The 24,728-nt window shown below is 50.0% G+C and overlaps 2 protein-coding genes across 2 annotated transcripts in view; one reads left to right on the top strand and one right to left on the bottom strand.

Moving 5' to 3' along the window:
* Positions 1–16,815: 16,815 nt before the first annotated feature.
* On the top strand, positions 16,816–22,082 carry SHFL (shiftless antiviral inhibitor of ribosomal frameshifting). Its single transcript, XM_029917227.1, has 8 exons — positions 16,816–17,139; positions 17,584–17,707; positions 17,902–17,951; positions 19,606–19,644; positions 19,840–19,989; positions 20,342–20,445; positions 20,570–20,724; positions 21,277–22,082. Exons 1-8 carry the CDS (start codon positions 17,119–17,121, stop codon positions 21,504–21,506), a joined length of 873 nt encoding a protein of 290 aa, XP_029773087.1. The 5' UTR covers positions 16,816–17,118; the 3' UTR covers positions 21,507–22,082.
* ANGPTL6 (angiopoietin like 6) overlaps positions 21,542–24,728 on the bottom strand; it is a 5,447-nt gene continuing 2,260 nt past the window's right edge. The window contains 5 exon segments of the mRNA XM_029916575.1: positions 21,542–21,939; positions 22,480–22,750; positions 22,830–23,017; positions 23,601–23,778; positions 24,468–24,727. Of these exon segments, the coding sequence (XP_029772435.1) occupies positions 21,749–21,939; positions 22,480–22,750; positions 22,830–23,017; positions 23,601–23,778; positions 24,468–24,727 (1,088 nt within the window). The 3' untranslated portion in view covers positions 21,542–21,748.

Below are 24,728 nucleotides of genomic sequence, written 5' to 3' on the forward strand. Positions count from 1 at the left end.
TGTTCACTTCGGTATTCTCCGTTCCTTCAGGGAGGGCTGGTCCAGAGTAGGTGCTCAGGAAATGATTGTTGAATGAATGCATGAGTTGATGAATGAATTTGGTGCCTACGCTGTACCTGGTCCTGACTGAAGATGTGATGGGGAGCCCCAGGCAACGGGGGAGCTAAGACAAGGGGCAAGGGAAAGTGAACGAGTTTTATCAGTGTGGCCTGGGATGGGACCGGAAGACCCGCCAAGCCAAGGCAGCAACCCATGTGACTCCAAGAGCCCCCAAGAGTGCTAGAGGGACTGCAAGGCATCCAGGATGGCGTGGCCTTGGGGGTGTCAGTGAGGCACTGAGACAAGGAGAAAGAGAAAGGTGGGCCAGGGAGGCTGCTGGGTGAGCTGACGTCATAAAAGGTTTGGAATACCAGGCTAAAGGGCTTGGTCATTATCAAGGGTAGTAGAGAGTCATGGAAGATGTTAGAGCAGGAGAGGAACCGACCAGCCCTGAGGTAGAAAGCCCAGTTGGTTGATGGGTGGAAACCAAGTTGATGGCAGGAAACCTGGGGAAGAGGCTGGAGCTGTGGGGCCACAGGATAGCATGGTGCCAGCTGCCTGAGTTCAAGTTCTGCCTCTACTTCTTCCTGGCTGTGTGACCTTAGCCTGGTTATTCACCTCTCTTTGCTTTGGTTTCCTCATCTTTTTAAAAATGTTTATTTATTTTGAGAGGGAGAGCATGCGTGCAGGGGGAGGGGCAGAGGAAAAAAGGGAGAGAGAGAATCCCAAGCAGGCTCCATGCTCAGCGTGAGGCTCGATGTCACGACTGAGATCATGACCTGAGCCAAAGTCAAGAGTCAGACACTCAACCAACTGAGCCATCAGCCACCCCTGGTTTCCTCATCCTTAAAGTTACTTCCCAGAGAGTAATTGTGAGTGCCAGTGTGTAGTAAATATTCAATAAATTCTCCCTGGCCTTTCAGTGAGGAAGACAAGAGGCCATGGGAGAGGGTGGAGTTGTTAGAATCCACAGGTCAGGGAGAAAAGCAGGTCAAGCAACTTCTGCTCAAAGCCCTCCCAAGCCCCCATCACTCAGACACCATAGCCCTCAAGGCCCTGCACTGTGGCCCCATCACGTCCCTGACTCCATGCCCTACCCCCCAGCTCTCCACCTCACTCATTCCAGCCACGGTCGCTTCCTCCATGGTTCCAGACACTTCTAGCTCTTTCTTGCTTCTGGGCGTAAGCTGTTCCTTCTGCCCAGAATACTTTTCCCATGACTGTTTTCTCTTCATCTTTCCAATCTCCACTCGGAGAGGCCTTCTCCAGCACCCTGGCTAGATGAAATTGGACCTTTATCTCTCCCCACAACCTCCTCATTTCCTTCAGAGTAGATGCTACAAGGCATAATGATAGATTGGGTTCTTTTTTTTATGTTTATTTTTTTTTAATTTTTTTCTTAATGTTTAATTTTGAGAGACAGTGACAGAGCAGGAGTGGGGGAGGAGCAAAGAAAGAGACACAGAATCGGAAGCAGGTTTCAGGCTCTGAGCTGTCAGCACAGAGCCCGACGTGGGGCTCAAACCCACGAACCGTGAGATCATGACCTGAGCCAAAGTCGCCCGCTTAGCCGACTGAGCCACCCAGGCGCCCCAATGTTTATTTATTTTTGAGAAAGACAGAGACAGAACACAAGCAAGGGAGCGACAGAGAGAGAGGGAGACACATAATCGGAAGCAGCCTCCGGGCTCTGAGCTGTCAGCACAGAGCCCGACAAATTGCGAGATCATGACCTGAGCCAACGGAGCCACCCAGGCACCCCTAGATAAGTTTTAAAGTTGCAGAACAATTGAAAAGACAGTACAGAGAGAGTTCTTATATGCCTCTGCAGTTTCCCTAGTATTAACACCTTACGTGACTATGATACGTTTGTTGTCATTAGTAAACCAAAATTGATACATTGTTCCCTGAAATCCACAGGGAACAAAATTTCTTTAGTTCTTCCCCAAAGTCCTTTTTCTGTTCCCAGATCTCATCCAGGACACCATGTTACATGTCTCCTTGGGCTCCTCTGGGTTGTGACAACATCTCAGGCTTCTTGTTTTTTGTGTCCCTAACAGTGTGGAGGAACAACTGGTCAGGGAGCTTGCAAGAGGGCCCCTTATTGGGATTTATCTGATGTTCTCTCATGATTAGACCTGTGGGGTTTTAGGAGGAATACTGCAGAAGTAAAATGCCATTTTCATATCCTATTAAGGGTATGTAAATCAACATGATTCATGACCATTGATGTTGACCTTGATCAACTGGCCGAAGTAGTGTCTGTCAGGTTTCTCCACTGTAAAGTACTATCCCTGTTCTCTTTTCCATAGTGCCCTCTTTAGAAAGAAGTCTCTCTGCACAGTCCATCCTTGGGAGTTAGGCTTCCCTTCCTTGAGGGCAGAATAGCTACATAAATTATTTGGAATTCTTCTGCACATACTAGTCTCTTCTCCCCCGTGTATTAATCTATTCCATCATTAATTGGATTATAACCCAATTCTGCTTGACTTTTTTAAGTTTATTTATTTTAAGAGAGAGAGAGAGAGAGCATGTGCGGGGGAGGGACAGAGAGGGAGGGAGAGAGAAATCCCAAGCAGGCTCCGTGCTGGCAGAGCAGAGCAGAGCTCCCTGTGGATTTCAGCCCGACATGTGGTTCGATCTCACTAACTGTGGGATCATGACCTGAGCCAAAACCAAGAGTTGGACGCTTCACCGACTGAGTCACCCAAGGGCCCCAAATACTACTTGATTTTGTTGCTCCAAGCATTCTCTTTTGGGCATGGGGAGATCTTTCAATCGGCTCCTTGTAGGTAAATTTAAACTTTCACGTGTAAATTAGATCCTAATAGTGTTGGCAGTTTATATTTTCACTGCACCATAGATTGAGGTGTCTATTTTTTACTGAGTTGAAATTCACATAACATAAAATTAACCATTTTAAAGTGTATAATTCAGTGGCACTTAATATATTTACAATATTTGGCAATCACCACCTCTCTCGGGTTTCAAAATGTTTTCCATTACTCCAGAGAAACACTCTGCTCCACTAAGTAATCACTCCGCATTTCCCCCCACCTCCTCTTCTCTGGTAACCACTAGTCTGTTTTCTGTCCCTGTGGACTGGCCCCTTCTGGATATATGGTAACAGGGAAGCAGGAAACATGCAACGTTTTATTTCTAGCTTCGTCTACTTGGCATGCTTCCAAGATTCATCAAAGCTGTAGCATGTTCTTTGTCCTTTGTTTCTTTTATGGCTGAATAATATTCCATTGTATGGATACACCATATTCTGTTTGTCCATTCATCTGTCCATAGACATTTGGGCCATTTCCAACTTTTGACTCTTGTAAATAATGCTGCAATGAACATTGGCGTGCAAATACGTGTTTGAGTCTTCTAATCCCTGGACGAATCCTGGGATAGATCCCACTTGGCCATGGCGTACAATCTACTTAATGTGCGGGTGGATTCAGTTTGCTAGTTTTATTCATCTACTAGCCCCTGTTCTCCTGGTTACCTACCAGCTCCGGGTTGAGAGTCGCCCCAAAGGGCATTAACAGCTGCACCTGCAGAGAACAAAGACGACTCTGAAGGAGAGAACAGAAAATGCACACGCCCTCTTGAGGGAGGAATTTGTACTGCATGAAATTGCCCAGAACAGGGGCAATTGAAACCCAGGTGGACCAAGGAAATGGAAAGCAGGGCACTGAAAGATTACACATACAGGTATAACATGGATACATACACATATCTACCTATGTGCACATATAAATATGTAATTCCTCTCTCTGAGGTTGCATGAAGTCCCAACCCTACTTTGCACATTTCTTTCATTCTTAAATCATGTCAGTCACACATAAACAGTGTAGAATATTTAAAAATTAGTAAAGGTCGTTAGCTTAATCACAGAAACCAAACGACTCTAGCTAATTTAATGAGAAAAAAATTATTTAAGAATACTCAGGAGGCGGGCACCTGGCTGGCTCAGAAAAAGGAGCAAGTAGATCTTGATTTCAGGGCTGGGTGTATAGATTATTTATACAATATTTTACAAAGAAAAAAAGAATACTTGGGAGCAACAGCGGGAAAATTAGGCAGGAGACGCAGGCAGAGGAGGGGGAAGCCCCTCCAAAAGCAAAGCCTACTGCGCGCCCCACGGCGCTGCAGAACCACCGCGAAAAGGACCAAGGATGTGTATCCAGGACTCTCTCGCTGCAGACCTCGCTGCCCAACCCCATCACCTACATGACGAAGGCCTCTGACTTCCTCGTGGACTCAACCGTGACCCTCGCGAGTTTGCAGAGCCTCAGTTTGCAAAGTAAAGGTATTGCTGCGCGCACCGGGAATCCTGCCAGGGCGGGCGCGGCTGAGCGCCAGCAAAAGGACATCTTGTGCGCATAGGAAGCAGAGACATAATGGAGAAGAAACTATCAAGTCGATCTTGAAATTGACAACATTACCCACGAGCGGCTGAAAGCCTGTGTGCAGAGGGAAGGCGAGAGCCACAGGCAGAATTGTCCAAGGAGCTGAAGCAGTTCATCCAGTTGGCCCAAGGCCTCCCAGGGCCGCGACCACCGCCTTGGGACCCATTATTGTGCCAGGAAGCGACTGCAAAGCAGAAGCGGGGCATGCTGGCAGAGGGAAAAGCAGCTAATAAGGCCGCCGCCTAAGGCAGCTCCTCCAGGCCCTTCACATAACTATTACTATCACTGAAATAAAAAGTCATAAAACCTGAAGAAAAATATAATAATAACTCAGGAGAAACAGACAAAATGCCCATACAATGGAATACTATTCGATGGTAAAAACAAAAACAAAACAAAACAGGAAACCACCGAAGTCCTGATACAGGCTACATGATGAACCTCAAAAATGTTCTGAGCCAGGGGCGCCTGGGGGACTCGATCAGTTAAGCATTGGACTTCAGCTCAGGTCACGATCTACTGGTTCGTGGGTTCAAGCCCCCTGTCAGACTCTGTGCTGAGCGCTCAGAGCCTGGAGCCTGCTTTGGATTCTGTGTCTCCTTCTCTCTCTCTGCCCCTCCCTTGCTCATGCTCTGTCTCTCAAAAATAAATAAATATCAAAAATTTAAAAAAAAGAAACGATAAAATGTTCTGAGTGAAATATGCCAGACACAAACCATCACATGATACTGTATGATTCCGTTTATACGAAATGTCCAGAAAAGGCAAATCTTATGGAGGTGTGTGGTCGGTTGAGGCTTCGGGTGGCAATGGGTATTGGCCGAAAGGACACAAAGACTCTTACTGGAGAGATAAAAATATTCTAAAGGGGCACCTGGGTGGCTCAATGGGTTGAGCATCCAACTCTTGATCTCAGCTCAGGCCATGATCTCATGGTTTTGAGTTCCAGCCCCTCCCCCCACTCTATGCTGACAGCTCAGAGCCTGCTTGGGATTCTCTCTCCACCCCTCCTCCACTCAGGCACACGTGGGCACTCTCTCTCAAAATAAACTTTAAAACCGGTTCTAAAAACTGAATTGCAGTCATGGTTTCATGACTCAGGAAAATTATTAAAAATCATTGAAATGGGGGCACGTGGGTGGCTCAGTCTGTGAAGCATCCAACTTTGACTCAGGTCACGATCTCGAGGGTCTTGAGTTTGAGTCCCCCGTCGGGCTCTGTGCTGACAGCTTAAAGCCTGGAGCCTGCTTCAGAGTCTGTGTGTGTGTGTGTGTGTGTGTGTGTGTGTGTGTGTGTCGGTCTGTCTGTCTGTCTTGCCCCCATCCCTCTCATGCTCTGTCTCTCCCTCTCTCTGAAAAAATAAACATTTAAAAAAATTAAAATAGGGGCGCCTGGGTGGCTCAGTCGGTTAAGCCTCCGACTTTGGCTCAGGTCAGATCTCACGTTCGTGGGTTCAAGCCCCGCGTCGGACTCTGCTAACAGCTAGCTCAGAGCCTGAAGCCTGCTTCCAGTTCTGTGTCTCCTTCTCTCTCTGCCCCTCCCCCTCTCATGCTCTGTCTCTCTCTGTATCAAAAATAAATAAAACATTTTTTAAAAAAGTCCTTTTCTGTGGGGGCACCTGGCTGGCTCAGTTGGTGGAGCATGCGACTCTTGATCTTAGGGTTGTGAGTTCAAGCCACACACGGTGTGGAGATTACTTAAAAATAAAAATAAGTACACAAATAAGTCCCTATATGTTAGAGAAACGTATGCAATTGAATGCTCTACCCTTGGGCTATACGCCCCTCATTAGAGAAACATATGAAATTTTGATAGGTAAATCATATGATAACTTAGGATTTTTTTTTAATATTCCAGCCCAGAGATTCTGGCTCTCGTCAAGAGGGACAAAACAGTCTCCATCCTGGCTCTCCCACAAATGTATGGAACAGCTGAGAACTCTGAAAAGTAGATGGATTAAGAGAATATAGGGGCGCCTGGGTGGCTCAGTCGGTTAAGCCTCTGACTTCGGCTCAGGTCAGATCTCACGTTCATGGGTTCGAGCCCCGCGTCAGGCTCTGTGCTGACAGCTAGCTCAGAGCCTGGAGCCTGCTTCCAGTTCTGTGTCTCCTTCTCTCTCTGACTCTTCCCCTCTCATGCTCTGTCTCTCCTGTATCAAAAATTAATAAAACATTTAAAAAAATTTTAAAAAGAGAGAATATAAGGACAAGCCACAAATGGTAGAAAATATTTGCAAAACGCAACTCCAATAAAGGACTTGTATTTCACCCAAAATATACAAAGAATCAAAGAATTCTTAAAATTCACCAGTAAGAGGGGTGCCTGAGTGGCTCAGTCGGTTAAGTGTCTGACCCTTGATTTCAGCTCAGGTCATGAGGTCATGGGTGGTGAGATGTTCCCCAGAGACAGGCTCCATCCACATTGACAGCACGGACTCTCTCTCTCTCTCTCAAAATAAATAAATAAATAAACTTAAAAAAAAAAAAAAAGAATGGGTAGGGGCCCCTGGGTGGCTCAGTTGGTTAAGCCTCCAACTTCAGCTCAGGTCATGATCTCACAGTCTGTGAGTTCGAGTCCTGCATCGGGCTCTGTGCTGACAGCCCAGAGCCTGGAGCCTGCTTTGGATTCTGGGTCTCCCTCTCTGTCTGTCCCTCCCCTGCTCATGCTCTGTCTCTCTTTCAAAAATAAAGAAACATTTAAAATTTTAAATTAAATTAAAAAAGACATGGATGAAACAAATTGGAAGTGGAAGAAACCCTGTGAAAAGGTTGCGTGCTGTGTATTTCCAACTAAGTGACCTTCTGGAAAAGAGAAAATGACAGAGACAGCCAAGAGATCAGTGGGGGCCAGGGGTTGGTCGGGGTAGAGGAAGAGGGACGCCTAGGCAAAGCACAGCAATTTTTTAGGACAATGAAACTATTGTGCAAGATCGTGCAGGGGTGGATACGTGACATTATGCATTTGACCAAAGCCACAGAACTGTACAACAGAAGTAATGAATCCTAATGTACATCATGGGCTTTACTTAACAACAATGTATTCATATTGGTTCATCAGTTATAACAAATGTACCATAAAAATGCAAGATGTTAATAAAAGGAGAAACAGGGGTAGGGGAAGGGTATTTGGGAAGCCTCTGTACTCTCTGTCCAATTTTTCTGTAAACCTGTAAATGCTCTAAAAACTTAAGTCTTTTTTTTTTTTTTTTTGAGAGAGAGAGAGAGAGAGAGAGAAGGAGGGCTTACCCGGGTCTGGCGGTGTTTTGTTTTGTTTTTAATCTGAAGCGGGGCTCGAGCTCACCCATGATGGGACTGGAACTCACAAACTGTGAAATCATGACCTGAGCGGAAGTCAGTTATGACTGAGCCACCCAGACGCCCAGGTCTTTTTTTTTTTTTTTAAGTAAATGATAGCAGTCTGGACAAGGAAGGAAACTATAACTCAAATTGCCACCAAACCAGCAATGATTTTTGTCATTATTTTCCTCTGGTATTTCCCAGCCTAGACTTCTAGACTTAAAGGCAGCCCAAAACTCAGAACTACTCACTAGGTGAAGACAAAATGAATTCCTTAAACACACACACACACACACACACACACACACACACACACACACACCAAAAAAAAAAAATTCCTGTCTGATGAGCAGGAAAGAAGACATATAGGTCACAGGCAGTGGGCGGACACACACAGGATAGAGCCAAGTAACACTGCAACGGCTTTGAAAACCGAATTGATACGCCACATCCTGGAGAAAGTGGGTTGAAACTTGCAAGCTGAAGGGGCCTGGGTGGCTCAGTGGGTTAAGCGTCCAACTTCAGCTCAGGTCATGATCTCAGGATCACGAGATTGAGCCCCACATCGGGCTCTGTGCTGACAGCTCAGAGCATGGAGCCTGCTTCCAGTTCTATGTCTCCTTCTCTCTCTGCCCCTCCCCTGCTCACGCTCTTTCTCTCTCTCTCTCTCTCTCAAAAATAAATAAACATTAAAAGAACTAAAAAAAAGACTCTTGCCACCAGAACCTGAGTTGTCTGCCTGCCCAAACAGAACATCAACGTCGTCCGTAGGATTTACACAAGATCCAGCGTATCACAATTTGACACTGTGTTATACATAATATCCAAATTTTCCAGAATATGATCCAAATTTACTCAACATATGAACTGGTACAACATCCCTAATCACTCACAAAGGAAAAGAAATCATCACAGGACAACCCTAAAATGATGCAGATATTAGAATTATCAAATACTTTATTTTTTAAGTTTATTTATTTACTTGCGAGAGAGAGCACAAGCAGGGGGAGGGCAGAGAGAAGGAGAGACAGAATCTGACGCAGGTTCTGGGCCATCAGCCCAGAGCCTGATGGAGGGCTCAAACTCATGAACCGTGAGATCATGACCTGAGCCGAGATCAAGAGTCAGACATTTAACGGACAGCAGCACCCAGCCAGCCCTAGAATTATCAAACACTTTAAAGCAGATTTTATAATCACTTCTCAGCCTTTTGGCTGAGATCAAGTGTAAAGCAGATATTATAACTATGCCCAAGAAGTAAGAGCAAACACTCTTGAACTAATAGAAACAGAGAAAGCCTCAACAGAGGAATAGTTGTTTAGAAAAAGAACCACATAAAAGAAAAGAAAAAGAATCACGTGGAAATTTTGAAACCGAAAAATACAATAACCAAAGTTGACAACTCACTGGATGGGCTAAGTAGCAGGAATGGAGATCGAAAAGGAAAGAGGCAAGGAGCTGGAGGGCAGAGCCACAGAAAGTATCCAATCTCAACAACAGGGCTGTGGGATAATATTAAAAAGTTCAAGACTCCTGTCATCAGAGTTCCAGAAAAAGAGGGGAAAGAATTGTGGTGCAGAAAAAAAATGTTAGAAGAAGTAATGGCTGCAACCCCCCCCCCCGCCCCCGCGAAGCAGCCAAAGACACAAGCCTACAGCTCCTTGAGGGCAGAGATTTTTGTCTGTTTTCCTCACTTCCAGAGCAACGCCTGGCACGCAGCATTCACTGAGTGGATAAGACCCCCATGATGTTTGGGAGCATCTCCAATAGATCCAGGGTGGGCACTCGGCACGTCGCCTTGGAAAAGCCGTCAGTGAGGCTCTGATGCTCCAGGAAGTCTGAGAACTCCTAGCTCAGCTCGTCTTCCGTCTCCCGCCCAACTCCACGCGAAAGCTTCTTGATTCCCACGGAACACTTCCTTCTGGAATATCGCCCAGATGCTCCCTCCTCCGCCACCCTGGACGCACATATGGAGCACTATGGTTCTTTCTTGAGCCCCCTCGGGGCCCCCTGAAGGCAGAGTGGGTATCTCCAGTGTGTCTTGTTCTCTCACTTAACCCTACAATAGGCACGAGTGTTAGGTTCCCATTTTATGGATGAGCAAACAAAGGGCTTCAGAAAGTTCAGCCGTGGGTTCAGGATCCCCTGTGAGTAAGTGTCAGAGAGAGATCTTGGACTCTGGTCTGAGACTGCATCTTGTGACAAGAGTCAAACATACCCTTACTGAGCACTTGCTAAGCGCTGCACACGCATTGACACGTTTCCTTCTGCTTGAGACTCTTTCAGACGTGGGCTGGTCTCTTCCCGTTTTGTGAGTGGAAAGACAGAGGCACTGAAAGGGCACACATTTTCCTGGAGTTCCTGGTAACAAAGTTCCTCTTTCAATCCCGAACCCTGTTTGTTCAGATATCCGGACATGTTTTTTTAAGTTCCTGTTTTTCTCTGACTATCACCACCATGAAGTCAGATGGAAATATAAGTAGTTCATTGTGCGGTGGGCACCGAGTGCTGCGTCGAGGCCTTCAGTCACTGTGTTGTGATCGAAGCTAACATGACACTGCGTGTTAACTAGCTGAGGTTCATGTTTAAGAACTTTAAAAAAGAAAAATGAAAAACAAGTAGTTCAAAGACCAAAGATCTGGAAAAAATGTACATCAGATTTCATGGGAGTTATCCTGGGTCAAGAGCAACAAGTTACTGCCCCTTCCTGTATTACTATTATTATTTTGAATGATACTTGAGGACTTCCTAGCAAAAAGATTCCCCAAAAAGCAGACATATAGCAAAGAAAATGTGGGGCCCCGTTCCGGCAGCCCCCACCTCTCCCGCCAGAACTACCCCAATGGTCACAGACAAAACTGTAACTTAAGGCTTTATGTTCCGGTGTATACAGACTTCCCCTTTCCAAATCAAACGTTCCTTAATGCTTAACATTTTTTTTCTTTTCCTAGAACAAGCACACTATACTTTTGTAATCAGAAAAAGAAAAGGCAGACTGTCCTGTGTTGGTGCGGAGAGCTATCCACAGTTTCTGAAATTTCAAAGTGTCCACTGTGAAGAGCTGACGTCATCGGCGTGGTCCAGAGCCCAGGATCTGGAGCGAGTACTTTATGCGCTTCCTCAAGACTTTTCCTGGGACATGGGCTCAATGATTAACTGCTGCATGTTTCTGCTGCCAGACACAGAGCCACCAGGTAGGGGACTGTCTCCCCATAGGCCACACCTCAGGAAAAAGAACATCAACCAAGGTGGTATGGAAATAAAAATAGCTACATGCCCCTTGGAAGGTTCCTGTTTGCTTTCTATCCTCGAACTCGCCACAATCCCATTAATATATTTTAATTTTTTTTTGAGAGAGAGACAGCACGAGCAGGGGAGGGTCAGAGAGAGAGGGAGACACAGAATCCGAAACAGGCTCCAGGCTCTGAGCAAAATGGTCAGCACAGAGCCCAATGCAGGGCTTGAACCCACGAACCGTGAGATCATGACCTCAGCCAAAGTCGGACACTCAACCAACTGAGCCACCCAGGCACCCTCCCATTAATATGATAAAGCAAGCTACGTAGGAGACTTTACGTTTTCTAGTCGCCCCATTAACAAGGTAAAAAGGAACCAGTGAAATTAATTATGATAACTTAATCCAAAGTTATCCAAATATTGTATATCCAAAATATTGTCATTTCAACATGTAATAAAGTAAAAAAGCCAGGAACAATGTGGATGGAACTAGAGAGTATTATGCTAAGTGAAATAAGTCAGTCAGAGAGAGACAGATATATGATTTCACTCATATATGGAATTGGAGAAACACAACAGATGAACATAGGGGAAGGGAAGGAAAAATAAGATAAAAACAGAAAAGGAGGCAAATGATGAGAGACTCTTTAAATACAGAGAACAAGCTGAGGGTTGCGGGAGGAGGGTGGGGGATGGGTTAGACGCTTGATGGGCATTAAGGAGGGCGCTTTTGGGGATGAGCCCTGGTGTCACACGTAAGAGATGAATCACTGGGCTCCACTCCTGAAGCCAAGACCACACTGCATCCAACGTGAATTTTTTTTAAAAAGCCAGTGATGTTTTGCCTACGAAATCAGTGTGTGCTTACCACTGATAGTTCATCTGGATTAGGCTTGCCACATTTCAAGAGCTCAGGTGCCACATGTGGCCAGTGGCAACGGTCTACATGGCTTATCTATATTACCTCATGGAAAGTATACACCCTATTCCCATTTCAGAGATGGGGAAACTGAGTCCCAGAAAGCTTAAGAAGGAGTTAGCAATCAACTCAAACCCAGACTGGCTCCAAAGTGCACCCTCAAAGTGTACCCCCGAAGAGTACCCCCTTGACCTTTCTACTCCCTGTCCTCAATCCTAGCTTGAGGGGGGGTTGTGATCACTGAGCCTGCACTCAGGTCCTGGCTATGTCGCTTAGTAGCTGGGCGTCCCGTGTACTTCACTTAACCACTCTGAAACTCAGAGCCTTTGCCTGAAAAGGGGGACAGTGACCCTGAAGCCAGAAGGTGGAGGGACAACTGAATGGCTGAAAGCCCTGAGGATACGCGCCCCCCCCCCAGACACAGGCACCCAGTGCCCCCTGGGTACACTCAGGATATCACAGCCACTACAATTTTTCCACTTCCTGAAATCATTCGAGCAGAGCCCCAAACAAGTTACCCAACCTTCAAACATAAAGCATTCCTGGAAATGTGTTTAAAGTTGATTTCGCAAAACTCAAACAATAGATTTCGGTGCTGTAAAGGAAATCGCATTTGCTAAGGGCTCCACGAATTATGAAATCTCATACTACTTTTCATCTCTTAGGCGTCATTGTCCAAGATGGACTTACATGTTATTTTTCAAAGTAATTGGATTTATCTTCTTTTGTAATTTTTTTTGGTTCTGCTTACATAAGCGATGGGAGCTTTTTGCAAAATAATAATAATAATAATGTAATTGTTATGGAAGTATCCAATGTGGAGAGAGGGATGCCTGGGGGACTCAATCGGTTGAGCATCTGACTTCAGCTCAGATCATGATCTCACGGTTGTGGGTCCCAGCCAAGTGTGGGGCTCTGTGCTGACCGCTCAGAGCCTGGAGCCTGCTTCAGATTCTGTGTCTCCCTCTCTCTCTGCCCCTCCCCTGCTTGCACTCTATCTGTCTCTCTCTCTCCAAAGTAAATAAACATTTAAAAAAATAATAAAATAATAATTTAAAAAACAACGTGCATAATAATTGGGGCCCCTCAGTCTGTTAAGTGTCCAAGGCTTGATTTCAACTCAAGTCATGATCTCATGAACCCATGAGAGCCTCACATGAGTTCTGCACTGTCAGGGTGGAGCCTGCTTGGGGTTCTCTCTCTCTCTCCTCTCTCTGTCCCTCCCCTGCTCATGCTCTCTCTCTCAAACAAATAAACTGTTAAAAAAAAAAAAAGGGCATGCATAATGCCTTAGTAGGTTTCGCCAAATTGCCCTCCCCAAAGTTTCTACCAAGAGATGCCCTAACAGTCTGGAGAGTTGCTATCCCCCCAACCCCCATCGCTGGGCATTGCCAAATTTCTTCCTTTGGTTAGACTGAGGAGAAATTGCCTAGATTATGGAAAGCACACACCTGCTCCCAACATCGTGGGGGGTATTATGCTACATGAAAGACACTCAGGATATCAGAGAAAGACAGACATCCTATGATTTTACTCATGTGTGGAATTTAAGGAACACAACAGATGAACATAGGGGAAGGGCAAGAAAAATAAGAAAAGCACACACATGCACTAATTGTGTCCATTTTCTCCACAATCACACTGATCACCCAGCTCATGCCTCAAAGGGTCGGCTGAAAGTCAAGAGCTTTCCTTCCCTCCACTTGCCCCGGGCTCGCTAAGCCCTTAGCCATAGTGGCCTCTAGCTTCCAGAAATGCACCAAATCCTTTCCCACCTCATGGGCACATGCTCCATCTCTTCACCTAGGTAATTTTTATTTATCCTTCAGAGAGGGAAGTTCAAGTAAGTTCTTGAACCTGTTTTCCCATTGGTAATAATATCACCCCCTTCACGGGGTTACTGTGAGGATCATATGAAATACATAGTTTCAAACACTTGGCACAGTGTTTCCAAGTGTTAGGACTTCAGCTCAAGAGGAACCTCTTCCAGGAAGCCCTCCCTGATCACCCTGCCCAGTTCAGGTTCCCATGTTGTCCCCCTTTCTCATGGACCTTTCAATTACTACTCTTTATATATATACATATAATAGAATAATTACTTGTGATATTATCTGCTTCATGTTTCTCTTTATCATTAAGACCATGAGTTCTGGAAGGGAAGGAAGGTGCCCAGCACCATGTCTGCCCCCATTGGAGGCACTTGATACATGTCTGTCAAATTAATGACTGGGTGGGTCAGTAAGGGCTGGGTCCCCCTTTTTTTAATGTTTATTTATTTTTGAGAGAGAGAAAGGAGGGGCAGAGAGAGAGGGAGATGGAGGACCCAAAGCGCAGAGTTCGATGTAGGTTTCGAACCCATGAACCAGGAGATCATGACCTGAGCCAAAGCCGGACACTGAACCGACTGAGCCACCCAGGCGCGCCAGTAATGGATCAGGCCTTGACTCAATTATACCAACTTGTCAGAGGCTCCACTTGTTATCCCTGTTGCCAGCACGGCATTTTCTCCCTTTCCACACCTTTTTGTGAAGACAAAGGGTGAAATGCAGTAATGCTCATATCACTGTACAAACAAGCCATCCTTGGCCAGGCCAAGCCGGTCACAAGGCCCAGAGAGCTGTTGGTGGGTGGGCAGCGCCCCCATGTGATCGCTGGAAATGTTTGTTTTTCTGTCCCTCTACAAATACCAAATTCTACAAATGATCTGGTTATATGGGCTGTTGGTCCTTCCGGATCAACTGCCTAATACTCTGTGTCCTCCCGAGAGACCGATAGCACGGCCGGCTCCCTTGTTCTCCTTGCCTTCTGGTGCAAGGACGCTCCAGAGGGAGATGCGAGGATGGGAATGGGTGGAGGGGAGGGTCTTGATCCCCCCTCCTGAATATAAACTGGACCGGTTGTAACTGGATTGTAATACACAGAGTGCAGCAGTGGAAGCGATGCTGTACCACTTCCAACACTAGGTCGTAAGAGACACACCTGGCTTTTCTTCTCTGGTTGGATTCCTTGCCCTGGGGAGGTCAGCTGCCGAGTTGGGAGCATACTCGAGAGGCCCAAGTAGGGAGGAATGGAGGCATCGCGCCAACAAGCACCCGCCAGCCAACCGTGTTGAATGAGCCATCTTGGAAGCGGACCCCCGAGCCCCAGTGAAACATTTGGGTGACCACAGTCTCTACCAAAACCTTGACTGCAATATTTATGAGAGACCCAAAGGTAGTAAGCTGCTAGATTCCCCATCCACAAAAGCTATATGAGACAGTAAGTTTATTGTCTTAAGCCACCGATTCTGGGGATAATTTGTCATGCAGCAAACAGAGAACAACTACAACTGGTCACAACAGTCCCATGCTCCTACCTCAGGACCCTTGCACTGGCTGTCCATGCTGCCTACAGCTCTCACCCACCTCCTTTCAGGTCTCCCCCCAGGTGTTACCTGCTACCACCTTCCCTGACCCCCCCTCCTTTACCCGTACTGTTACGCCAGTTCATTTTTCACTGTAGCACCTACTGCCTCCTGTCCTGTGATGTATGTCTTCCTCGTCTGTCTCCTCCCCTAGAATGCCAGCTCTAAGAGTGCAGGGATCTCTTTTGTTCGATCCTCAGCGCCTGGAACAGTGCCTGGTGTAGACTAATGGCTCCATATCATGGCCATTAGGAGAATCCAACAGATCTTCATGTTGGAAGTGGGTGGATCCGCCTCCTACCTGCTCTGTGCCTGCCTTCACCCACCCTGACTGTGACCTCCCTCTCCAATGGGTAAGTAGTAATAATATACTATATATCATATGTATATACTCTATGTATGTATAACAAGGGAGCCCCCCCATGCCTCCCCACTTCTCTCAGCATAAAATCCCAGGTCCTCTATGCAGCCCTAAGCCACCGCCCCCCCCACAGCCCCCCGACCGGCCTGAAATTCCACATTTAGTCGCAAAGAACCATGAAATGTTTCTATGCACTAAAAGTCTCCAGGTGAAGTGCACAGACCCACAAACAAAGCTTTGGGGTTCAAGTAGAAGACGTTAGAACACCTATACATTTTTTTAATTTAATCTTTATTTATTCTTGAGAGTGAGACAAAGAGAGAGTGTTTCAAGGGAGAGGCAGACACAGAATCTGAAGCAGCTCCAAGCTCTGGGCCGTCAGCACAGAGCCTGACGCGGGGCTTGAACTCACAAACCCTGAGATCATGACCTGAGCCAAAGTCAGACACTTAACCGACTGAGCCATCGGGCCGCCCCAAACACCTGTACTTTTTAATCTCCATTTCTGTTGTTTGTTAAAGAATATCTTTATATAATAGAGGCCCCTAAATGGTTCAGTTGCTGGAGCACGTGACTCTTGATCTCAGGGTGGAGAGTTCAAGCCCCACCCTGGGCATGAAGCCTACTTAAAAAAAAAAAAAAGTTCTGGCCAAGAGGATTCTCTACCTTCCGATTTACAATGCAGATTTCTGGGAACCCCTAAAGAGTCTGCTAAGGACCAGTAACCTGTATTTTTCAGAAGCATCTTCCCCCATTGTCCAACTACATGCTTCTTTGGCACCGGCACATAGTAGGTGGTCCAATGACTAGTTTGCCTACCCCATGCCAGGTGCTACTAAGCGCTCTACCCGGTGTCTCCAATCCTGAGAAACACACACACCCAGATGTAGCCACTGTATCAACCCATTTTACAGAGGAGTAAACTGAGGTTCAGAAAGGGGATGTAGTAGCCCCGTTAAGAGACGCAAAACTAGTAGGGGGCCAGATCCTAAGGAGCACCTGGTTCCTGAAGGAGGAGCGGAGAGCGGGTGATCAAGTTGGGGAGCGCGAACTGAGGGGGACACGGAGATCCAAGGCGGCCTTCCGAGGCGGCCCCGCCCCCACGAGGGACGTGAAGACGCGGACCCCGCGCAGCGTGGGGACATGTGACCGACTGCAGAGGCCGCGCCGCCTCCACCGCCCGAGGTCCGCGCGCTCCGCCGCAGGGTGCAGACCCTGGCGCCCGCCTGGGTCTGGGGCGCAAGAGCAGAGGCGGAGCCGGGGCGGAGCCAGAGCGCCCCGTCCACCACGCCAACCCCCGCAATCGAAAGCGAAAGAGGGGGCCGGGAAGGAAGGGCGGGGCCGCCCGGAGGCCCCGCCCCCTGCCCTGCGCGGCTGCTGGACCGACGGGCGCGCCCGGGTAGAGGGGCTCTGAGCGCGCAGTGCAGACCCTCGCGGGAACCTGTGCCGCCGCCACCATGTCTCAAGAAGGTGTGGAGGTAGGAGATGGCCACGGCCGGGCCGGGGGCCCTCAGGAGACTCGGGAGGGGCCGGGGGCGCGGAGGGGGCTTCGCAATTTCTGGGGACTCCATCCGAAGCCTAGATCTTCGCCCTGGCTGGCATTGGCTCCCCTGAGCAAGGAGAATGACCGTCACATCCCCCAGAGTGAAATGCGGCCTCCTCGAGGAAAAGCGGGGGCTGCAGGGTCAAGGGTCAGGAGCCAGAGGTTACCTGGCCGGCCTTCTCCCTTAACCTGGGACGCTCGCCCCAGTCCGCTCCCTCCCCCAAAGCCCTGTGGGGACTTTGGCTTTTTCCAGGAAATGCCGTAGAGGGATGGAGGGGGGGATGGGGGGGAGCCAAAACCAAGGGTCAAGTTCAGGCTGGTAGAAGGATGCCTTGAGATGGGGGAGGTACCCATCGGAACCCCCCTGTGCCCACCCCAGCTGGAGAAAAGCGTCCGGCGCCTCCAGGAGAAGTTTCATGGGAAGGTATCCTCCAAGAAGGCGGGGACTCTGATGAGGAAATTTGGCAGCGACCACACCGGAGTGGGGCGATCCATCGTGTACGGTGAGCAGGCTGGGGTCCCCGTCCTGGTAGGGGCCGGGAGTGGGAAGCCGCAGAAGACGTGGGATCTGTGTTAAGGGTAGGAAGAGGCCCTGAGGTCATCTCCTGGGGAGGGTCTGTACTGGGGCTCTGGGGACCCTGAAACTCCCACAAAGATCCTTCAAGGACGCTTTACTTACACTTACTCTCCCCACCAGGGGTAAAGCAGAGAGATGGACAGGAACTGAGTAATGACCTGGATGCCCAGGTAAACTGCCCCCCTCCCCTCAAAGGATGGGGTAACTGGGGAGGGGGGACAAAAGGGACCTGGCCTGTCCGTGACAAGCCCGTTCTGTGCACCACCAGTCCCCAGCTCATGATCCACATGGACTCATGCACCTTTCAGTAATGTGTTAGACCAGGGAGACTGCAGACTGTAGGCGCTCATCACATGCTGATGATATTAAGTAGGAGAAAGAGACATGAAACTAGACAGTGAAATGAATCAGGATTAATGTCATTATAGAGGACCCCTGGAGATCAGGAAAGGCTTCCTGGAAGAGGGAGTAGAGTGAGCAAAGGAACACACATTCGGGCTAGGATAAACAGAAGATGGGGAAGGAGAGAAGGGCTGGGAACCCCATGTGATGAATGAATGAATCCATGAAGGGCTTTTAGGCACAGGTACCATATGGTCACTTTACCCCATAAATGACTTTAGTGGCTAGTGCACTGTGAATTCTACCTCCTGTAGTTGCTGAAGAATGTTAACAAAGTACATATTATATTCTTTACAGTTACACATGTAAAGGGTATGTTAAAAATAATAAGGGGGCTCCTGGGGGGGGGAGTGGCTGGTTCAGTCACTGGGACATCTGACTCTTGATCTCAGGGTCATGAGGTCAAGCCCCACATTGGGTATGGAACCTACTTAAAAATTTTTAAAATGATGGGACGCCTGGGTGGCTCAGTCGGTTAAGCATCCGGCTTTGGCTCAGGTCATGATCTCACAGTTTGTGGGTTCGAGCCCCACGTCGGGCTCTGTGTTGACAGCTCAGAGCCTGGAGCCTGCTTCGGATTCTGTGTCTCCCTCTCTCTCTGACCCTCCCCTGCTCGCATTGTCTCTCTCTGTCTCTCAAAAATAAATAAGCATTAAAAAAATTTTTTTAAAGAAAACAAAAAAAAATTTTTAATAAAAAAAACCGGAAAGAGCACTGCAGTAGGACTTTCACATGTCTTGAGTTTCATTGCCGTACTGATCCTTTGAGACAGGTCCTATTATCATGTCCATTTCACAGATGAGGAAATAGAGAGTGACTAGGTCACTTGCCAGGGTCACAGCGCAGGCAGGCAGCAGCTGGGACTAAAACCCTGGTCACCTAGCATCAGAGCTGGGCTCTGAGATGCCCCTCATCAGGGATGCCGGGGAGTGGGGGGGTGGCCACACTCCCACAGATAGAAGTGATGGAGTCAGGACTGGAACCTGCATCCATCTGAATCCAGAGCCCAAGCACTTAGCGTACAGCACCAGGGACTCAAATAGGTGACCCATCGCAGTGCCAGCAAGTGTGTGGCGTTTAGCAGCGGGAAGGGAGCATGGGGTCCAGGCTTATTCTGCCATCCTCACTCAGGGTGATCTCGGGCAACCCCTCTCCCAGCTCAGAGCCTCAGTTTCCTCATCTGAGCAGTGGGGATAGCATGCCCCACCCCTGGCTCTCAAGACACTGTAATGATAACTGGGGTCATGCGCCTGGCCCTCTGAAAGGGGACGCTGGTCAACCAGCACCTCCTGAGTTAAGGACACCCTACTCGTGTGGGGCCAGGACCCTGCCTCCCCATCCTGGAGCCCCACCCCCAACAAATAATGGTAAGTAGAGGTTTGAGCTGCATCCCCAGTTTCTGCCCCTGATGTCTCCACCCAGGACCCCCCAGAGGACATGAAGCAGGACCAGGACATCCAGGTGAGTCCAGGGGATGGAGTGGGGTGGGGGGAGGTACAGAGAGGAGGACATCCCTGGGGGGTAGTGGCAGACGTCCGTGGACAAGAGGGAGACGTGACAGGGGCGGGAGAGGGGACGTGTCTGTAGAGGGAAGAGGGCTGACGTGTGTTTATGTTAGTGCAAGAGGCGTGACCACCCCTTGTCCCCGCCCTGCAGGCTGTGGCTACCTCCCTGCTGCCACTAACAGAAGCCAACCTGCGCATGTTCCAGCGCGCGCAGGAAGACCTCATTCCCGCCGTGGACCGGCAGTTTGCCTGCTCCTCCTGTGACCACGTGTGGTGGCGGCGTGTACCCCAGCGGAAGGAGGTGATGACCCGTCCCTGTCCTCAGTCTCTGAACCTCTGGCCTAAGAATACCAACCCTCAGGCGCAGTCTTCTTCTGAGCCCCTCCCCCACCCCATAGCCTGCCCTCTGACGCCAGTTTGACACTTACCATAGAAATCAAACCTGACCTCAAAACCACAACCCCAAGTCTGGCTTCTGAACCTCCCCCCCATCAGCGGTGTGCTTGTAAATGCTTAGCAACCAGGTCGCGGGGGATGTGGGGGAGCAGCCCAGATTTGTACTGTTCCCGTGTCCCACTGTGGCCAGTATCACACCGCTGGGGCTCACCTCTGACCGCAAGCCTGCCCCCCCCCCCCGCCCTCTGCACACCCAGGTGTCCCGGTGCAGGAAATGCCGGAAGCGCTATGAGCCGGTGCCGCTGGACAAGATGTGGGGCGTGGCTGAGTTCCATTGCCCAAAGTGTCGGCACAACTTCCGGTGAGGGTGCTGACCCCCACCCCTTCCCCTGCCCTGCTCCCCCCCCTCCCCAACCCTACCCTGCCCTGGTCCCACACTGGCCCGGGCCTCACCTCTGGACCCTCACGGCCCTGCCTGCCCCCAGGGGCTGGGCACAGATGGGGTCCTCGTCCCCCTGCTACGGGTGCGGCTTCCCTGTGTATCCAACACGGATCCTCCCTCCACGCTGGGACCGGGACGCAGACCGCCGCAGCACCCACACCCACTCCTGCTCGGCCGCGGACTGCTACAACCGGCGAGGTGAGGGCCTGGCATGTCCCCCGAGACCTCCCCTCGTCCCGGTGGTCTACGTGACCTTGACTCCTGGGAGATCCTCCCCTGGGGCCTTAAGTACCAAGGACTCTGCCTGCTTCTTCCACGTGCCTCCGAAGGCCTGAGTCCCCAAAGCCACTTAGCTCACCCCATGGCATCAGCCCCTTCTTTCACATCTTCCGTGCACTGCCCCCCCATCAGTCTCCAGCCTCCACCACCAGACCCTGCCCCTTCTTATACCCCCCTCTCACATCATCAGCCACATTCCGTGGTCTTGCCCGTGAGGCCCAGTGGTTCCCCCCATATCCTCGCGGCCTCTTCCCTGGTCTCTGTGTTCTTGGCTCCTGTTTTGTCTCCTGTGGTCTCAGGTGATGCCCCAGTCCCTGGGCATCTTGTGGTTTCAACATCTGCGACTTTCATCTCTGAACTTCCTGTAGCCTCAGCCCCTCCCCTCCCGAGCCTCCATGGCTGTAACCCCTTTGCCCCCAGAGTCTTCTGTGGGCCTCAAGCTCCATGACCTCAGAACCTCTTCCTCCCCAGAGCCCCACGTGCCTGGGACGTCCTGCGCACACCCCAAGAGCCGGAAGCAGAACCACCTGCCTAAAGTCTTGCACCCCAGCAACCCCCACATCAGCAGTGGCTCCACTGTGGCCACCTGCCTGAGCCAGGGGGGCCTCGTGGAACACCTGGACAACCTCATCCTGGAGGACCTGAAGGTGGAGGAGGAGGAGGAAGAGGAGGAGGAGGGCGAGGGCGGGCACGGGGAGTGACCCCCGACAGGTGCAGATGCAAACTGGACACGGTCTGTGGATACTTTGTGCTGTTATAAAATACGAGCTCAAACTGATATCTAAGTGCCCTTGGGGAGCCATTTGGGTCCGCGACATCGGCAGGGGGGTTCCTGGGTCCCATTTTCAGGGCCCATGCTAAGTCACAAACAGCTGTGGCCAGGACAAGTTGGGCTGCTGCTGACAAACATCCCCTGAGACCCAGGGGACCGACGGACAGATGGTCACAGCCTCAGGGGCCGGATCAGCATGGCAGCCTTCTTCAGAGAGTAAGCCCCGCCACGAAACTCCGCCCAGTAGACACCGTCTTGGTAACGGCTGCGGTAATGGCCACCACGGTGCCACACGCCATTGAGGTTGGAGTGGGCACACGCATGGTACCACCAGCCTCCCCGCTGGTACAGGGCACAGTTACCTAAGGAGAGAGAAAGTCCGTGTCCTCTTACCAGAATAAAAGCTTCGACTAGCATGTCACTAGCACAAGGCTTTTGCCAAGCATCCCCCGGGCCTTCCCACTCTTACTGAATAAAACCCTGATCCTCTCTCCGCATCAAGTTACGAGCTGTGGCCCCTACGTTCTTTTCTAGAGTAATAACTTTATTCCTTCCCTATCTCCCTATCAAAGTACAAGTTACACCATTTCCACCCTTGGTGAAAACTAGAAGCTCTGCCTTTATCAGGGGGAAGAAAATCTTCCCTACTTCCTTTCTAGAATAAGACTCCTAGCTCTCCTTGCCTCTCACCAGAACAGGGGGAAGCAATTGCCTCATCAAAGAAGGAATCTAGGCTCTCTCCATCCCCTCACCAGAATAAAAGTCTTCCCTTCTGCTCTCTTGCTTACCCTAATCCTTTGCAGAGGGAGGTCTCACTCCACTCTTTTCATTCTCTGCCTTCCCTCCCTGGGGGTCTCACCTCCCCTTTCCCCACTCGCCACCAGAATAAGAGCTCTGCTTACCAGAATAGGAGTCTCGATCCCTATCCACGGTGCTGAAAGGCTTGTCATTGTGCCAGGAAAGCGAGTCTCCAGCATCCCCATGGTACTGGCCAAGCCGTAGGCGATAGTGGTCACTCTCCGGCTCCAGGGCGAAGCCGTCGTAGTGGGCACGTGCACCACGCCCTCCCCAGTCCTCCAGGAGCACCAATAGCTCATGGTCCCCACGGCTGGTCAGCTGGTGCACAGGTTCCAAGCCCAGCCAGTATTCTCCATCAGGCTGCCCGAAGCCCACCTGGCAGGACAGGAAAGTCAGGAGGTCAGAAGCAGGTCCCCTCCCCAACACAGCCCTGCTCCCTCCCCCCCACGCCCACCTTGTAGTGCTGCCAGGTGGTGAAGAAGTTGACGGAGCCGTCTTGCCGCCTTTGGATCACAGTCCAGCCTCCGCCCTCCAGCTGCTGCTCACACCACGCTGACACCACGTGCCGGCCCAGACGCAGCTCATACACACCGCTCTGCCTGTGGCCGGACCGGTGGGCCTCTGCGCAATCCTGCCACGGGCCTGTGGGTGCAGAGACGTGAGGAAGGCACAGCCTGGACCGACCAACCCCTTCTTGATACACAGATCCGCATTCTCCTCTCATGTCCTCACCAGAAGATCGGTCCTGCCTCTCCCATTCCCTGACCCAAATAAGAGCCCCAATACCCATTTCCTTTCCTGAGTTAAGACTCTGGTTCTTTTCTCATTCTTTTCTCACGACAGCAAATGTGGAGCCTGGGGTACTTAAGTCCTGAGTCTAAAACCTCACCAGAATAGAAGTCCTGAACAGGACACTCTGAGCTAGCTGAAATTCTTACCAACAAGCAGTCCTAAAGCAGTCCTATCTCCTCACCAAAAGAAAAACACTTCCTTTCCTATTTTCAGACCATAGTAAGGATTTTGGTCTTTTTCAGGATGAGAGCCGTGGCTCCTTGTTCCATCAGCTCCAGAATAAAAGCATCATTTCTTCCAGTCCCCTTATCATGAAAGAGATCTGCCATTAAAATCCTGGCTCCTACTTCCGTCTCCTCACACTGCACTGCACACTTGTGCACTGTGAATATCCTAGCTTCCCACATCCCCAACATTCCTGCCCTCATCTTACCTGTTGGCTTGGTGGGGACAGCAGGGTGCCCTGCGGACATGGGAGAAGCCAAGGGCCCCTGCTGTCTCAGGGTCTGGTCTCTCTGGGGCTCTGGAGCTGGGTCTAGCCTCCTGCTGGTGTCATTACCGCCACCCACCAGACTGACAGGAACCACAGGCACCAAGGGTGGTGGCAGGACCTGGGGTGACCAAGAGACTCAGATGTGATTGCACCAGCCTTCCGTTGAAAAGACCCTGGGCCCCTAAATTTCCAACACCCAGATGGGTGGATCAGGCAGGGGCATGTCCCAGCCCTAGAATGGATACTTCCCGAAGCCTAGCTCTAGCTGTCAGGAGCAGGGCTGGGCTTAAATTCCTGCTCTGTTGTTCACAGCTTAATTTATCGGACTCTGACTCTCCTTTTCGGTACAGCAGGGATGATAGGAGTACCTCCAACAATGAGTATTAGCTTACTCACTCCTCCCAACAGCCCTCTAAGGTATGGGTTGTGGAGCAAGGATCTTATTCAAAATTAGGGCCAGCCATGCTCCAGAATTAAAAATAATATAACAGAATTTAGAACAGTAACACAGGGTCTATATTTATATCACATAACACCACCCTAACATAGGTCCTTGGTCTTTACATAATAACATGCTTGATTACAGGCATGAATATTTATATTAAGTAGGTAAGAAAAGATTTTAAGGAGCAACCAGTCGCATTCTGACCCAAATGAGCTGTGGGAGGAGAAGTAGGAATCTGGTATTTGGAGCTTTTCGGATTTCACAACTGCGTTTCCGAGATCGCGCGCAGGGTTGCAAGAGCCCCATCTTACAAATGATGCACACAGGAAGTGGCTACGATTCTTGGCGCGCTCAAACGTTACCTGCTGCTGCCCACCCGTGCCTCCCGGGCACAGGCGCTCCAGGCGGGCGATGAGGCCACTCTGCTGGGTGACCAGCTGTGCCAGCTCCCGGAACTTGACATCCAGCTGGTGGAAGCGGGCCGCTGCTCGCTGCGCCTCGGCAGACACGTTGAGCACGCGCTCCCCGAGCAGCGCAATCAGGGCGGCGGGCTCCGCCCCCGGCCCCGGCCCCGCCCCCGGTCCCGCCTCGTGCTGCAGCTGCGCGCGCAACTGGCCCAGGCG

This window comes from Suricata suricatta, chromosome 12 (genome assembly GCF_006229205.1).
Source record: "Suricata suricatta isolate VVHF042 chromosome 12, meerkat_22Aug2017_6uvM2_HiC, whole genome shotgun sequence".
NCBI lineage: Eukaryota > Metazoa > Chordata > Mammalia > Carnivora > Herpestidae > Suricata > Suricata suricatta.